The sequence below is a fragment of the Trichechus manatus genome, unplaced genomic scaffold, assembly GCF_000243295.1.
Source record: "Trichechus manatus latirostris isolate Lorelei unplaced genomic scaffold, TriManLat1.0 scaffold00045, whole genome shotgun sequence".
NCBI lineage: Eukaryota > Metazoa > Chordata > Mammalia > Sirenia > Trichechidae > Trichechus > Trichechus manatus.
The window spans coordinates 4,520,419-4,537,688 of record NW_004443981.1 but is presented as its reverse complement, the minus strand read 5'-3'; the positions used below and the strand labels follow the sequence as shown (position 1 = coordinate 4,537,688).

Genomic DNA, 17,270 nt, shown 5'->3' with positions numbered 1-17,270 from the left:
GTGATATTGTATTTGGCTTAAAACCCATTTCTGAATAACTGTATTTCGCTTGCCCATATAAATACAGCTCTGATTTAAAATTGTGGTTTGAATTAGTCTTCAGTTTTTATGGAGAAATATTCAGAATCTCTGACGGAGGAAAATAAGGGTGGCTAGAGAAAAAAAGGAATCTGTAGGGACCTTTGAAGTGGGTGTTTGACTTTCTTTTCCAAACCTTCCCTAGTCAATACCATCCTTTCAGGCCCTTCCCACAAACTGAGATTTTTTCTAGATTCAAATATTAGAATATATTCAAACTACTACTTGAATCTGAAATAGCCGTTTGCATGCTTGCAGTTCTATGTCACATTAGCTCAGGGACTAACTGTATATTTTGATAATGAGATTGAGAAATTTTACCCCTGTCATTTTGGCCTTCAGGATGTTTTGACTCTACCTTTCTGAATACAGAAATTTTAATCAAAATTATAGCAATATTAATGAAGTTTCCTTAAGAAAGTATTTTTTTATTTGAACTTTATTAAGACAACTTGATTTCTTGATCAGTTTTTAAAAGTAGATTTTATTTTTTTAATGCTGTGTTTTCGGTGACAGTTTACATACCAAATTAGGTTCCCATTTAACAATTTCTACAAAAATTATTTAGTGACATTGGTTACATTTTTCCAGTGTGTCAGCGTTCTCATTAATTCTGGTCTGGTTGCTCCATTTCCAGTAATCTAGATTCCCTGCCTCCTTACCTTCTCATCATTGCTTTAGGGTAATAGTTGACCATTTGGTCTCATTAATATGATTTTTTAGAGGAATGCAGTACTCACAGGTTGTATTTATTTTATGAGCCACTCTGTTATTTAACTAAAAGGTAACCTCAGAATAGTTTCAGTTCAAGGTTTAATGAGTATCTCAGGGCAGTAGTCTTGGGGAGTCCTCCAGTCTCAACCGGTCCAGTAAGTCTGGGCTTTTTTAAGAATTTGAGTTCTGTTCCACATTTTTCTCCCATTCTCTCAGGATCCATCTATTGTTACCCTTATCAGAATAGTCGATAGTCATAGCCGGGCACCATCTAGTTCTTCTGGTATCAAGGCAGATGAGACCGTGGTTCATGTAGATTATTAGTCCTGTAGACTACTTTCTTCTCTGAGTCTTTAGTTTCCTTCTTTCTCGTTTGCTCTGGATGAGTAGAGACCAATAGTTGTATCTTAGATGGCTGCTTGCAAGCTTTTTAAGTCCATAGACACTACTCACCAAACTAGGATGTAGAACATAAACTTTATGAACCATATTGTTCCAGTTGACTGAGTTATCCCACTAGACTGTGGTCCTAAGCCTTCAAATCAAGAAAACCAAACTCATGAGGTATTTGGTTGTGACTAAGAAGTATCCGTAACTGTGCCCCCATGTTGTTTATTATATATATGAATATATGTCACTATGAGTTGGAATCGACTCGACAGCAGTGGGATTGGGTTTTTTTTAATGTATGTGTATACATATATATAGATATAGATATATATCCAGTAAGCATATATACATTGTAACCACACACTTTTTTTGGGGGGTTGGGTTGGTAGTGTTACATAATTATATATGTCTTTTCCTTTATCCAGAGACCTGGTGGCATAGTGGTTAAGAGCTTGGCTGCTAACCAAAAGGTTGGCAGTTCAAATCCACCAGCCATTCCTTGAAAACCCTATGGGGCAGTTCTCTTCTGACATGTAGGGTCGCTACGAGTCGGAACCAACTCGACGGCACCTAACAAAAACAAATACCCTTTATCAGAAATGTTCTTTTATGTATTTCTTAGTGGCATCATTTACCTTGGTCATGCTGTGCGCACTTCACCCACATTCAGTGCTGCCTTTCCCATCACCAAAAATAACAAGAGCCTACTCTTTAGAGAGTGATTCCCCGCCCCACCCACCCATCCCTGGTAACCACCAATGAACGCTGATTTCTGTATATATATGCCTCTATTCTTGTCTTCTTATAAAAAGTATGATCATACAACATTTATCCTTTTGTCATTGACTTATTTTACTCTGTGTAATGTCCTCCAGATTTATCCACATTTATAGACTTTATTTTTTAAAGCAGTTTTAAGTTTACAGAAAAATTGAGCATGAGTACAGAGAACCCGTATACTTCTCACCCTGCCCACTGTTTCCCGTTACTGATATCTTGCATTCGTGTGGTACGTTTGTTATAATTAATGAACTGATACTGATATATTATTATTAACTAAAGTGCATAGCTTACATTAGGGTTCACTCTTTGTGTTGTACAGTTCTGTGGGTTTTGACAAACGCATAATATGTATCTACCATTTCAATATCATACAGAATAGTTTCACTGCCCTAAAAATCCCGTGTTCCACTCATTCCTCCCTCTTCTTTATCCCCCTTTCTTCCTCACCCCTGGCATCCACTGATCTTTTTACTGTCTCTCTAATTTTGCTTATTTCAAAATGGCATATGGTTGGAATCGTACAGTATGTAGCCTTTCCACATTGGCTTCTTCCACTTAGCAGTCTACATTTAAGGTTCCTTCTTGTCTTTTTGTGGCTTGATAGCTCATTTCTTTTTATTGCTGAAAAATATCCCATTGTATGGATATCATTCATATTTACCTATTGAAGGATGTATTGGTTGCTTCCAAATTTTGGCAATTATGAATAAAGTTGCTACAAATATATGTGCAGTTTTTTGTGTAGGCCTAAGCTTTAAACTCATTTGAGTAAATACTTCAAGGCATGATTGCTGTATCATATGGTAAGACTGTGTTTAGCTTGTAAGAAACTGTCTTTCAAAGTGACTGTAGTATTTTGAATTTCTCCTGGCAATGAGAGTTCCTGTTGCTCCACATCCTTGCCAGCATTTGATGGTGTCAGTGTTTTGGATTTTATTTATTCTAATACGTATATAGTATGTTGATCAGTTTTTCATAGAGCAAAGTTAAATTTTTCTGATTTTACTAAAATCATTTTTATTACAATCAACTCTTCGTGAATTTTACTTTGAAGATTTCTACTTATCATTCAGGTTTGTCTTGCTTTTTTAAATGAGAGACAGTATATGTAGTTGTTATATCTTGATTATACTCTAAAGCAGTGCTATTCAGTATTAATATAATGCAAGCTACATGTGTGATTTTAAATTTTTCAATAGCCACATTAAAAAAGGAAAAGATATAGGTGAAATTAATTTTAATAATGTTTTATATAACCCATTATATCAAAAATATTATTTTGTCATGTAATCTATAAAAAATTATTAATGTTGGAGTAAAGTGGATAGGAGAAGAGAAATCTCAGAGAAAGATAAGGTAGGGGTGCGATATGTTTGACTTCTGTTCCTCTGCTACCTTTCATGGCCTTGTGGAGGAGTGGACGGAGGGTGGGAAGAGAATGCCGTGCCGAGCTTTATTCTGGCTTCTACTTTAGCTTGTGAGTGGGATGGTTAGGTTAGAACAGAGACAAGAGATAAACTTGCTTATTTGCTGCTCTGCTTCTAAGCAGTTGAGAGGTCTCTTTACATTTAGAAAGCAGTGCTAGGAAGGCCCAAATTAGCACCATGTGCTCATAGTATATATGCACACATTAAGAATCTAAAATGTCTTTTACTAACTCAGACTTTAATAATACTCTTGTTCTCAGGTTTGTTTGTTTTTTTTTAATGTCCGAGTTTAAATTCCTTCCTGGAAAGACAGGAAAGGAAAAGTTTGTAGTAGATTTTCCGAACACAGACTTTGCCTTTATAATATGGTTGTGGCAACTATCTCTATTTTGGTAAAGTTAGCCTACTGTATGAATTACATTTTGCAGTTTAGATTTTTAAAAAACATAAGTCATTGCAAGCAGTTAAACTGGACATTTTGAATATACATTTTAGGCATGGTACAGAGCATTGTACAGGATAGAATCAGACTGTAAAGCAGATGGGCCTGGCCTAATCCATGGGGTTCAGAGAAGACTTCTTGAGGAACTGAGACTTGAAGGGTGAATAGGAGTTAAGTAGGCAGTGCCGACACAAAAGGTTCAGAGAGCTTTCCAGGCAGAAGAAAAAGCATTTGCAGAAGTCTTGCAGTGACAGTTGAGTCCAGAAAGAAACCATACATTTATGGTCATTTGATTTTCTGCAAAGGTGCCAGGACAATTCAATGGGGGAAAAGCATAGTTTTTTTTTCAACAAATGGTGCTGGAACAAGTGGATATCCACGTGCAAAAGAATGAAATTGGACCCTGTTTCACACCATGCACAAAAAGTAACTCAAAATGGATGATAGACCTAAATTTTAGAGTTAAAACTGTAGAACTTGCAGAAAGAAACATAGAAGTAAATCTTCATGACCTTGAGTTAGACCATGGTTTCTTAGGTATGGCACCAAAAGCCTAGATACCAAAAGAATAAATAGATAAATTGGACTTCATCAAAACTAAAAACTTTCATGCTTCAAAGGATACCATCAAGAAAGTGAAATGACAACCCACAGAATGGGAGAAAATATTTGCAAATCATGTATTTGATAAGGGAACCTGTATTCAGCTACTAGGAAAATGCAGAATAACCCAAAGAAAGAGTGAATTCATGGAAAGAATTCAAAGTTTTGCTTTTGGATATGAGTGGTCCTTCATTTGGAAAGTAAGAGTTCTGCTGAAAAGCAGTTTCTCCTTCATGTCTTTCAGAAAAACTTGTAACCTAGCTTGAAGTCAGTGAGTGTTTCTTTCAGCTCACTGTTTGTTTCTGAGGTAACAGGTGTAAACTCTGTGGGTTTGGCTGAGAGTTCCTTAGTCTAGGAATCTTGGCCATGTTGCATGGTTGAATTTATGAACAAGGCCTCTCTTGTGGTAATCCTAGACTTTGCCTTTAATACTGCTCAAATTCCAACTATCCCACCAAAATTTTACAAATTTTTCTTCCTTTTTTAAATAATAAAAATTTTAAAATAGTAGTCCAAGCATCCTTCTAAATCAGTCATAAGCTTGATTAGTCATTAACTTGATTGGTATGTTAGAGCCAGTGATCTCACATGTATTTTGCAGTTTCCTTACCCCAGGATACTTTGCCCTACCAGCATCCTGAGCCATGGTCTTAGTTGTGTTAGATATTCTTCTTAGCTCACCAGAAACCGAGTCCAGCCAGGAAAATGAAAAAGGAAAATCAAAAATTGTCGTTTCCAATTCTTCCCATTACAGAGTGGTTCTGGAACTGTTTCATGCGAGGAAGCGGTGGTGAAAATCTCTTCGCTATTAAGTTTCTGAAGGGGGTGAAAACCTTTTTTGGTTTTTAAATTTTCCATTAAAGAATTGGCTTCTGGGTAATTTCTATACCAGAGTACTTAGCTCCCTGGACTAAAGAAGAGCTGGAAGTAATTTGAATGTTGTCATTAGAATAAGTACATATAGTCAAAGTTCATAGTAAAGATGTGAGAAATCTCATTATGTTTTTATCCAGACTATTTTTAATCACTTAGTGACTAAGAATCTTTATTCACATTTTTTTTTTTTTTAAACAGATGAGCTCCAAAAGGAAATGCTGGATGATATACAAAAGAAATTGATGAATTTAGTAAATAGCACAGAAGGAAGAGTGGATAAGTATGCTCTGCCTTGTAACTTCTCTATAGTTTATGGAGATTACTTAACACCTTTTCCTTATATAGTGATGAGTTGTAGGAAGTTTTAATGAGGGGTTACAGAATAACTTCCTTCCTCCTTTTGTTTTTTAAATCGTTTTTTCCCAACACAGATTATTTTTCTTAAAACCATATGGACGATTTAAAATATCATCCCAATATGAAGTATGAAGTACCTTAGAAAATAATAAAAGTATATTCTTACCTTTTTTTTTTTTACTGTCCTTAAATGAACATATCATCTTGCTCAAACATATTAGGTCTGAAACCTAGATATATATGTATATATGTCATTTAATATTTAAAAAAATAGGTATTATTAGCAAATTAATTTTTAATGAATGTGAATGGGGAAATCTAAGTGTAACGATTAAGTGCAAGAACCATTAACACCATTTAAAGTGGGGAGGTGGGGACATCTGATGTGTCTCCTCAAGGTTACTGATGAGGCCACCATCATGCTTGGTTATTTGGTTGAAGAAGGTGAGTGCCTATAAGTGATGCTTTTAAAGGTATACTTCCTAGGTTGTCTGAAATACTTTTAGATTTCTCAAGATTAAGGGGAAAAAAAAAAAAAGAGGTTCAAAATATTTTATTGTCTTTGAGAAAATATGCTTAGTGTTTATTGGTTGTGTGCAGTCAGTGTTGGGATAACTTGAATTAGCTTGAGCTCTTCCTGCCTTCATTTTCATAGAGTCCTGATGAGAAACCTCTTTGTTGGACATTTTCACACACCAAAAAGTCAGCGTCATGAAGTGTTGCGCTTAATGGGAAGCATCCTGGGTATCAAAAGGGAGGAAATGGAGCAGGTAACTGAGCAATGGAAGCCATTCTCCATATGTTTATAACTAAAATAGTGATGTCATTTAAAATTGTTTCCATTACTGTATATTATATAATTTTTAATGAATATAATTTTCTCAATAATATGAAAACAGAATCATTTCATACTACAGTTAAGAGGTGGATTTGTTCAATTTGTATGGTACTAGTTTAAATCTTTTATAACTTATAAACCACCTCTCATATCAGGATGCTTAAATTTTGAGACATGACAATCCCCAAAACTTTCATTGAGATATTGCTTGGGTGACATTTCATTGTCTTTATAGCTTTCATCAGTAGAATATATCTACTCAGAATTGAACTTGAAAAGAATGGTTTGCTAGTGTCTGAAATCATATAAAAATTGTTTTTTGGTTTTTTTTTTTGGTATTGATAATATTTTTCTGTTTTAAAATAATCTTTCAGTTGCTTAATGAAGATCAGGGCGGTGTTACCAGGTGGATGACTGGGTGGCTTGGAGGAGGATCAAAAAGTGTCCCTAACACACCTCTGAGACCGAATCAGCCATCTGTGTTTAATAGTGTAAGAACCATGTTATTCTTGCTGGATATGAATGATGAAAAGATCAGACATGCTCTCATTTGCAAAGTGTCCGAAGTTCTTTTTTCAGTTATTTTATATAGCCCTTTTATTTTGGAGTTATGGAAACTGAGATCCAGAGAGGCAGTTCACTTAAGGATAAGTCAGTTTTAATTAAAACAAAATTTTTCCATGATGGTAATTTTTTTTATTATATATGGTTTTTTTATTGTGATAAACATATAGGTATCAAAACATTTGCCATTTCAACTAACTTCACGCATACAGTTCAGTGACATCAGATATGTTCAGCATGTTGTTTAACCATCGCCATTAACTCCCAGATTTTCCTTTCACAGTTTTAATAATTTAATAATATTATTACATAAACACATATACACAGTGCCTGTATAGGCTACTTTAGATGAATATTAATTGAATTGGGGAGCTCTGTGATGGCCCCTAACAACAAGTACAACAACATGAGTTAGAATATGGAGTTTTATTTTCTTTTTTCCTTCCTTTCTTATTTTTTAATAAAGAGGAAACTGAGGATAGATAACTCACCTAGAACTGGTTAGTTTAGGATAAAACCCCAGAGCTGTTTTACTTGGATCACGTAAAATTTAATTGAAAGGAACAGTCTACATTATGTCATTTTAATCTGCTAATATTACTGGTGATCTTTTGCCACGTTTATTGATTGGGTCTTACTTTAGAAAAATATAACTAATGTAATTTTTCAAGTCCATGTAAAGAGATTAAAATGATTTAAGACTTGATGTCTTAAGTGCCATTGATAGCAAGAAATAATAAGGTTTATCAGTTGGCTAACTTGATTATAAGGTGTTTGCAATGAATGTTATCATCAAAGAATATTGACTAAATTGTTAAATTTTTGTAGTTGATACCCATGTAGCTAAAGTATTAGCAATTTTAATTGTAAATCTTATCCATAAAAAAGACTCAAATGGCATGATTTAAGTTTTTAATATTTAATTAGAATAACTGGTATCTTTTCTTAGTTATAATAAATATAATTGTATTATCTAGCCTAAGTATAACAAAAAAAATTTTTTTAGTCTTTTTCAGAACTCTTTGTTAAATTTCTAGAAACAGAATCTCATCCGTCTGTTCCACCACCAAAGCTTTCTGTTCACGACATGAAACCTCTAGATTCACCAGGAATGAGAAAACTAGCTACAAATGAACCAGAAAGTTTTAAAGGTAAAACCAGATATTTATTTTTTCTGTAATTTAAAAAAATGAATAATTTATGATGAGTTTTTCAGTGATATTAACTAAATTTTTAGTGTCGTTGAAAATGTGTAATGACTTTTTCCAAAATTCCACTAAAGCATCAAATTTGGACTTCATATATTCTTGTTGCAATCCAGTATTTAATTGGATTAGATTAAATTTAAACAATGTGAAATATTTTCCCTTTGTATATCAGAATGACACTTCTTTCTCCACATAAGCACTTCTAGAAGTGATAGTGAATTTGTCAGACCTTTGCTTGATCACCTGTTTTCCCTTCTCACTAATAGTGCTTATTGCTAATCAGAGTTAGAAGTGTAGTTTATAGTTAGAGAAGACATTTTTCCCCTGTGAAAGTGTATTACATTTAATAACCAAGCCTTGACAGGTTAATAATACTTACAAGAGCAGTTTAGTAAACTGACCCAGACAATGAGAATGTTATAAAGCACTCTCATATGTTGGGAGGTCTGCCCGGAAGCTAATGGTTTGGTGGTTGTAGACGTGTACGTATCTTTCTGTCTCACTAGATTATAAGGATATATCCCTTACATCGGCATGCAGTAAAATTTCTTGAGTTGAAATCGAATGATAATTTTTTAGACTATACACTGATTCTTTAATCTTTTTTCTGAGATTTTCATACTTGAAAATAGGCTAGCGTGTTTGCTAGTTGAACTGTAAAAGTGTATGTTTTATATACTATCAAGTTTATATCACATGTCAGATATTTAAATTTGGACAAAGAAATGAAAAAATGTATATTCTGAAATTTTTAAAACTTACTCATTTAGACAAAGATTTCTATTTTCCTGAACTTTCATAGAAGGAGAAAGTGGTAAAATTTATCTGTTGTTTAGGTAAATGATTTGGCTGCTGAATTTAGTGAAAAGTTGTAATTTTATCTAACAAGTACAACCTGTACTGAAAATACTTTTTCATTGGTACACTAGGTTATAGCATCTCAAAGCAAATTCCAGAATTCATTATGGCGGAGTCTCTCTCTTCCCCTTTCTTTCCTTCCCATTGCTTTCCTCTCCCCGTCTCTCTATTATCAAGTCATGTGCCCAGCTTGATTTGAATTGATCAGGGACAAAACCCAGTAATGTTCTGAGTTTGTACGGTGTTAGCCTTTAATTCTAGATTTGGAAGCGTGTGGCAGGGGTCAGAGTTTACTAGAGAGTTTGGAAAGTTGTCATTCAGAGGAAAGTACAGCTTAATGATAGATGGATTTGATGAATTTGTCATAGTGCTTTCTTTGATTTAGGGGGCTTCCTTTTTTATTGAGTTTCCCATTGCTGAAATGGGCACCTTCAAGGGATTGCTTGTTTCTTACCTGTGAATTTGTTGGTGGTCTTGGGTAGTAAGGCAGAATTGAATTCTCTCTGCTGCTTACTCCAGTATGTTGTTGTTGTTAGTTGCGGTTGAGTCTGTTTTGACCCACAGCCTCCCCACGTGTGCAGAGTAGAAACTGCATGCCGTGGGGTTTTCAAGAATGTGACCTTTCCAAAGCAGGTTGCCAGGCCTTCTTCCGAGTTGCCTCTGGGAATGATCAAACTGCCAATTTTTTGGCTAATAGTTGAGTGCTTAACCATTTGTGCTACCCAGGGATGACTCCGATTCCAAATACCTGTTCCAATAAAAATGAATCATGCCAACTTAATGACATACAGAAATAATCTAATCAGGAGTTGTTTTCAAACCTTTGACTATTTAAAAGATGATCAGGCAGTGTAATGCATATGTTATTGTTATTATTTTTTTTAAATTAAATGTTCTAATCGTTATTTTTGTAACATGGGTGCCAGCTTTTTTTCATGACCGTCGCAATTATCCATCTTTCAGGTGTGTAGTTAGAAGAGTTTGCCTTGCACCATAGACATCACCTTTTAAAAAGCTGTTATGGCAGATGAGGTTTATCATTTATATAACTGCTGTTTAAGTATAAAATAGCAATATTAATGTGTCTAATAAAGTGTTAGATATGCACACAGATACTCTTCTCTCCCCCTTTTCTTTTTGTCACTCCTTTCTCTCCTTGTCCTCTTTCATCCTTCTACATTCCATTGAGCCTGCTTGTAGGATCCAGAACCCAGCAACATATGAGTCAAATTTATTTTGGGGGCCAAATCTGGGAACCTAAAGCGCCATGTATAACATTATTTTTATCAGAAAATGTTTTGAATTACGAAGGGTAGACTTCAATCAAATTTTAACAATATAAATTGTTTAGTAATTGAGACCTATTTTGCTCATTTTGAATAATTAAAGAACCTTCAAAAAACAGACAAACAAACAAAAGCCAAATACCATACTCTTATTATCAGGAAGTAAAGTTGGTAGTGGTGGTAAATTGAATATTTATATGTATGTATATGTGTTAATAAATGAAACAATATAAGGATCGTTTTCTTTCTGCTGTTGTGAAGGGTGGGAGACTAAATAATGCATATTTTGTTGTTTAGAAGCAACAGGATCCAGAACCAGTAGAAGAACAGATGTGAATCCGTTCCTAGCTCCACGCTCCGCAGCTGTGCCCCTCGTTAACCCAGCCGGACTTGGAACTGGTGGGTCTGGGCATCTTCTTTTGAAACCCATCTCAGATGTTTTGCCCACGTTTACACCTTTGCCAGTGTCACCTGACAACAGTGCTGGAGTTGTGTTGAAAGACCTTTTAAAGCAATAGGTGATTCTCAAGCCAGAGATGATAGAGCACTTTAAAGAAACCATGTACACTATGCTTATTACTTTATCACAAAGTGGCCTTTTGGAAAAAGTCATGTATTTGTTTGCCATTGTACTTTCTTCTGAATCTAATAAAAAATTCTTAATGCTTTTAGACATTGCAGATGTCACAGGAGCAAGTATTTGCTATATAATCTGCTTTTTTCCTTCCCTGATTTGACCTCATTTAAGCTAGAAACATCTGATTTACAAAAGACTAAATAAAAAGAGAGACAAAAATGCTAGTAGCTATATAGCAACTCTTTGATTTTCTTCTCTGATTTTACAAGCTCATTTAAGCTAGAGACATTTGGTTTATCTTTTATCTTGATAAAAAGAAAAAAAATACTAGTAGTGACTTACCTGCATAGTGTAGAGAGTCGATCCGAAGCATATATTAATCATCTTTACAGACCTTTGTGTAGACAGGTCAGGAACAGGGTTGTCCCTGGGAGCTCTTGAGTGTCCTGAGGTGGAATGTGTATGTACTTGATTGTATACAATTTTATCACCACTACAGTTGGGATACAGAGCAGTTCCCGCAAAGGATTACCCAGCCACCGCCTTCCCTACCTGTTCTCCATTTCTACAATTTGGTCATTTCAAGACTTATATAAACAGAAGGGAGCCTTGGTGACACAGTGGTTAAGAGCTCAGCTGTTAACCAAAAGGTTGGCAGTTCTAATGTGTCATCTGCTCCTTGGAAACCCTGTGGGGCAGTTCTACTCTGTCCTGTAGGTTTGCTATGAATCGGAATCGACGACGGCAACGAGTTGTTTTGCTTGTTTTTTTGTTTAATATAAACAGAGTCATACAGTATGTAACCTTTTGAGATTGGTTTTTTTCACTCAGCCTAATTCCCTTGAGATCTATCCAAATTATTATGCATATCAGTAATTCCTTTTCATTGTTGAGTACGTGGTATGGCTATATCATTTAGTTTTAAGAGCTAAGGTATCTTTTTAAAGTTATCGTATTAAAACTAAATGTTTCCGCATATAAATACACACAATTCTCATGTAAGTGTGAATCATACAGCTGCATCTACATAAGTGTAATGAACAGTGATGCTCCGTGTGACACCTCTGTCTGGGGTGTTGATACCTGAGGTACACAGAGAGCAGCGGCACTTCAAGAACACCACACCAAGTGTTTGGAACTTAAGAGTAAGAGTGTTTAATTTTATATTAAAATTGTGGTATAAAATCCTGACTTGGAACTTAATTGTATCAAAATGTTCATATATGTATTAGTTGTTGAAGTTGTGCATTTAAAAAGACATTTCTTGCAAATTTTGTAAATTTCAGTGTGTTTAAGATAGAAACGTTTGTATAGCAAGGAAAGGTGAAAATGATACTAATCCAAATATGTAAATAGACACCTGGCTCCAGCCAGAGGTAAATTTTGTTGGTTGTAAATTTTGCCATGATTAACTGTATACTTTCTACTGTATTTGGAAGACTGGAAGTCTTTAATTATATGTCAGTGGATAAAACTTGTTTTTCTGAAGAATTAAGTAACTGAGACAATGCTGCCTCGGAGTGTCACCTGTCTCTTTAGCTAACTTATTTGCAATGCCGTTCTTTATGTCGTGTACCTTACAGGAAGTTATCATACAAGTTCTATATTAGAACTGTCAAACCGCCTCCTGTTGGTTTTGCCCATTATTTCTTTAGGAAAATATTCCTGTTAGGTTTTCATATGCTCTTTACAAAGATGCTTTCACTGACCATCTTTAAGTGTTGCTTGCATTGCAGTTCATTTCTGTGTGAAGCAGCTGAAGTTAAAAAAAGACACATGGTCTTAAAAGTTCTCTCTCTCATATCATTTGAAAAAGAGATGCATGGTGAAAGTTTAAGTAGCATGTCATCATATTTTAAATGACTTTTACAACATTTTGAATATCTCCTTCCCCAACCAAAACAGCCTATCCCCCTCACCCCATAGTTTAACGTAAGTTTGAAAGCTGTTAATGGATGGTTTGCATATCTAAACGTCATGTAGCATGATCCTACATGGCGGCAATTTAAGTAACTATGTGACCTTGTCCTAAAGTTATTGGACCTAATGTTTCAGTTGTATCATCATCAGACTGTACTGACTGGTCTGCATACTGTGTGTTGATTTAAACCAGACATAAGTCATCAACTTTTCTGAAACTGAGTTGTGTCAGAGATGAACCATCTGCTCAAGGAATCTTCTTAGTAATCCTACAGTGATGAAGCATCTAATTCTAATGTTAGCAATGGAACGTTGCTAACAGTAATTCTACGGCAGTACTTTACAATAATTTTACTGTTTACTTCTCTATAAACTTACTAGAATTTGTGGTTGAATTCTGCCTTAGCTGCCGCGGTTTTTCACAACATTCCTAATTGTTTTCAACCTCTACGCTAGAGTAGAAAATTCTTCCAGCCATTGAATTTGATTTTAGTATAATCATGTATCATGAGGTTGTTTGAGTTTTAGTTCCTTCCATCGTTGATTAAAAAAGCAAAACAAACTAAATAACAAAACTATGGAAATAAGGAATGGCTTTCTTACAGCTAGGCAGTTAAAACATTAACTGTTCCCCCAAATAAAGCTTCCAGTTTAATCTTTTGATGGTTAATAAAAAGGCAAAAAAAGAGACTATCAAAAATACTTACCAAATCAGTAGGTAAAAAAAAAAAATCCCCAAAACAAGTATGTCTTGAGGGGCAAGGGAGTGATGAGAATTATTTAGAAAGAGCTATTATGTGTCAAAGCGTTTGAATTTTTATTTTTAAAGCTAATGAAAATTTTATGTCAAAGTATTTAAAAGGTCTTCCATCAACAAAAATTTATTTTGTAAATAATCAAGTATCGGTGATATTTATTTCATATATTCCTATGGAAAAAATAATGATACTTCTAATGTTCTGACACTTGTGATCACGTGTCAGTCTTTACTTTTTAACTTATTAAAGTTGATAAATTGTTTTTTGATTTTTAGGAAAATGTCTGAATGTGAGAAATTTACAACACAAACCTTAATGTTAGTTTGTGTCCTATAGTGCTAAAGTCGATGCGTTTCTGAATTTCTCAGGAGCACTGCAAGGCAAAAAAAATACTCCAAATAAAAATGATATATGTGAGTTGGCAATGTCTTCATCCACAATAAAAGAAAAAAAACTTAGCGAACAGCTGCTGGCTTTTTCTTTAGAAGGGGAGAAATGACTTACACATGGTGTTTATAGCAGCCGTTGATGAACTACTGCAGCTGATGTCTGCGTTCACCGGATGTCTGCTGTTAGGGTACTGTCTGAGCTCTGGAAGTTTTCACTGTGAGCAGTTGAATAGAGGCTCAAGATTATGTATGAAAAGAGGATCTGAAAAGTTTTAGCCAGCCTTTGTTCTGTTTTCCTTCTCAGGTGGTATTATGCGATATTGGCCTGTGGGTCTTTCTGCAATATAATCAGTTATGTCTTCATTTTTTCTTAGATGTGGAACTTGAATATTTTTAACTGCTCATATGACACAGTACTGAAAGGAGCATGGGTTTTAAAGTTGAGGATGGGATTGGAGTACCAATTTTGACCCTTTCTGTGTGACTTGAACAAAATTGCTTTGACTATGAGCTTCATTGTTATCTCTGAAATGAGAGAACACCCATCTAGTAAACTTGGGGTTGTAAGGATCAAATAACATATTCATTCATAACATTTGGTAAGTGAATCAGTGCATGACCTGTGAAAGTGCTTTATATAACTCAGTTCTAAACGGATGTAAGAAGTTGTGATTATTACTACCAAAGAAGCATGGATAAGAATGTCAGAAAGAGGGGTGGGATGTGTGTGTGTGTGGATTACTGAAGCCAAGGCTTGTTTCAAGAAGGTAACAGCTGCTATCGAGTCGACTCCAACTCATGGCGACCCCTTGTGTGTCAGAGTAGATCTGTGCTCCACAGGGTTTTCAATGGCTGATGTTTTGGAAGTAGATTGCCAGACTTTTTTTCTGAGATGCTTCTTGGTGGACTCGAACTTTGAGCCTCTCAGTTGGCAGCCAGGCACGTTAACTGCACCACCCAGGCACTTGTCAAGAAGGTAAGAAGAGTTCAGAAGCATACAGTGGCTGCTTAGAGGACTGGTGAGGTAAGTTTTAAAAAGAATCTGTTGGATTTAGGGACCAGGAGGTGGCTGTTGGCTTTGATTAGTGCAGTGTTGGTGAGGTAGTGGGAACAAAAGCCACATTGTTGAGCGGGTGGTGAGCAAGTGGAGTAGTGTTTGTAGGCAACTTAAGAGAAACCAGATTTCTAAGAGGGAGGACATTGGTGGAGAGAAGTGATGTGGACGGAGAGTTATTTGAAGCTGAGAGACTAGCATGTGTTGGTGCTCATGAGAAAGATACATTTTAGATGGAGAGGCTGAAGAGAGTGGAAAGAGGAGAGTACCTGAGAACAAGGGGAACAGATGGGATCAGAGATGGAGGGATTTGCCTTAGGAGAAGGACTCCTTTACTGGGACAGGAGGGATGACAAGGGGAGGGGAATGCAGATAGCAGTGGATTTGAGGGGAGGGAAGTTGTGGGAATTTTCTTTCGTGAGGTCTGAGGGGGCTTGCTTATCTGCTGAAATTGAGAGAGGGATAGGGTTTGAGGCTTGAGAAATTCAGTCACGTGGGAGAGAGAGACACATGTCCAAGTGACTAGAGAAGCTGAGAAGTGCTGGTGGAGGCATGTACTTAGTGCTGGGGACTCTGACTTGGGCATGGCAGTCAGATGGGAAGGGAAGTGATTGCTAACCAGGTCATGAAGGAGGTGACATTTGACCACTCTTGAAGGAAGCAAGCTAGGAAATTAAATGTCAGATAAAAGTCAAAGAGTTCTTGACCTAACTCATTCTAGTGGAAATAAAAAAAGTTATTAACCTGAACCTCGTTTTCCTGTCTTTGGGACTTAGGTCATGTGAATATATATTTCTGAGGGTTTTACAGCATACTATTGTCATCATTTAATAGATCCAGTAAATCAATAATCTATTATAATTGCAACAATATTTGTTTTGGAGATAAAGAAAAATTCAAGAATGTTCATAAAGGGAGCCCTTAAGGCAAATATTTGAACCCTGAGTTGGTTTTCTGCCTTGGCTCCTAAAATGGATTCTTACTGTGTGTCACTTTTAGCCCTTTCGTGGTTATGAAATTAATAATTTGCACTATAATGATTTTTTTAACTGATAACTTTCAGCTGTGACTGTTTTTACAGGCGTAACCTTTTCAGCTCTAACATTCTTTGACTTCAGGGAAGTTTTTCTTATTTTTTGAGTAGATGAATTTATATTACATCTTAAAAATATCACCCATAGGTCTTAGCAATCATCTGGCCTTGTTTCCTTAGCTGGACAACTCTTCGACCTTACTCATCAGCCTGTTGAACGGTTCGTTTTTCAGACATAGATACCATCCAAAAAATTTCAGATACCCTTGTTTTTAACTGTCGTGGCTTGCTGAATTACAGCAGCTGAATTTGATACAAGTTCAGTGTCATTTCCTTCAAGAGTTAACTCATCTTTCTGGGCTTGAGATACTGAACAAGTAACACCGGGCCTCATCCGAACCCCACGGATGTATTTTTCACCCAAGACGTTTCGGATTTCAGCAAGAGACCTGCTCTCCTGAATAATGACGTTGGTGGGGAAGTGAGCAGACACAGACCTCATCTCGTGACGGAAGCCCAGTGTAACACCCTTGAGCGTGTTTTGTACCTGACTACACAGAGTGCAAACTGTAGCCAGTTCCTGCTATTTCCCCACCATTTGTCTACGCGAAGCCTCTTTTTTTTTTCTTTTTCAAGGAGACTGAGTTCTACATTGATGTGATTGAAGTCCCTCCATAAGGTTCCTCTGGGGCCCTTCAGAGTGATGTCGACATTTTCCGGAATGTTGACAGTCGGGTTGCTGAGAATGATCTTCATTCTCGCGGTAGATGCGGCAAAGAGCTCAGTGAAGTGTTTCTGATCCTTAAAAATGAAAATTGAAAATACTTAACCGGGAACTTAATATAAGTAAAAATTTGGTGAAGTCCTTTCCTAGATATCCTTGGACTCTGTTAGAAATGTGAGATATATTCTTTTTTTTTTTTTTTTAAATATAAGACATTTAGATGTTGAAGGACATTATATTGTGAGTTTTCCTCTTAACCATGATGGATCAACCTGAAGCCCTTCCTGACTCATGTGTAAGTGGGTATATATTTTTTAAGGACATGCATTTCTGAAGGGCAAGGTTCATTCCAAATGGTAAAAGAAGTCCTGATTAAAAGAAAACGGTTGGA

General features: G+C 35.8%; 1 protein-coding gene and 1 pseudogene across 8 annotated transcripts in view; one reads left to right on the top strand and one right to left on the bottom strand.

Annotated features, from left to right (window-relative positions):
- TRIP11 (thyroid hormone receptor interactor 11) overlaps positions 1-11,096 on the top strand; it is a 65,640-nt gene extending 54,544 nt beyond the window's left edge. For 6 of the 8 annotated variants that reach the window (XM_023731707.1, XM_004376671.2, XM_023731706.1 and 3 more), the window contains 5 exons: positions 5,512-5,593; positions 6,326-6,440; positions 6,883-6,999; positions 8,079-8,223; positions 10,722-11,096. In XM_023731707.1, coding sequence (XP_023587475.1) covers positions 5,512-5,593; positions 6,326-6,440; positions 6,883-6,999; positions 8,079-8,223; positions 10,722-10,942 — 680 coding nt within the window. In that variant the 3' untranslated portion in view covers positions 10,943-11,096. The remainder of the gene's footprint in view (positions 1-5,511; positions 5,594-6,325; positions 6,441-6,882; positions 7,000-8,078; positions 8,224-10,721) is intronic. The other 2 variants (XM_023731703.1, XM_023731708.1) reach the window with 2 other exon arrangements.
- Positions 11,097-13,569: 2,473 nt separating this feature from the next.
- LOC111820636 (60S ribosomal protein L9 pseudogene) lies at positions 13,570-17,050 on the bottom strand (annotated as a pseudogene).
- Positions 17,051-17,270: the final 220 nt, after the last annotated feature.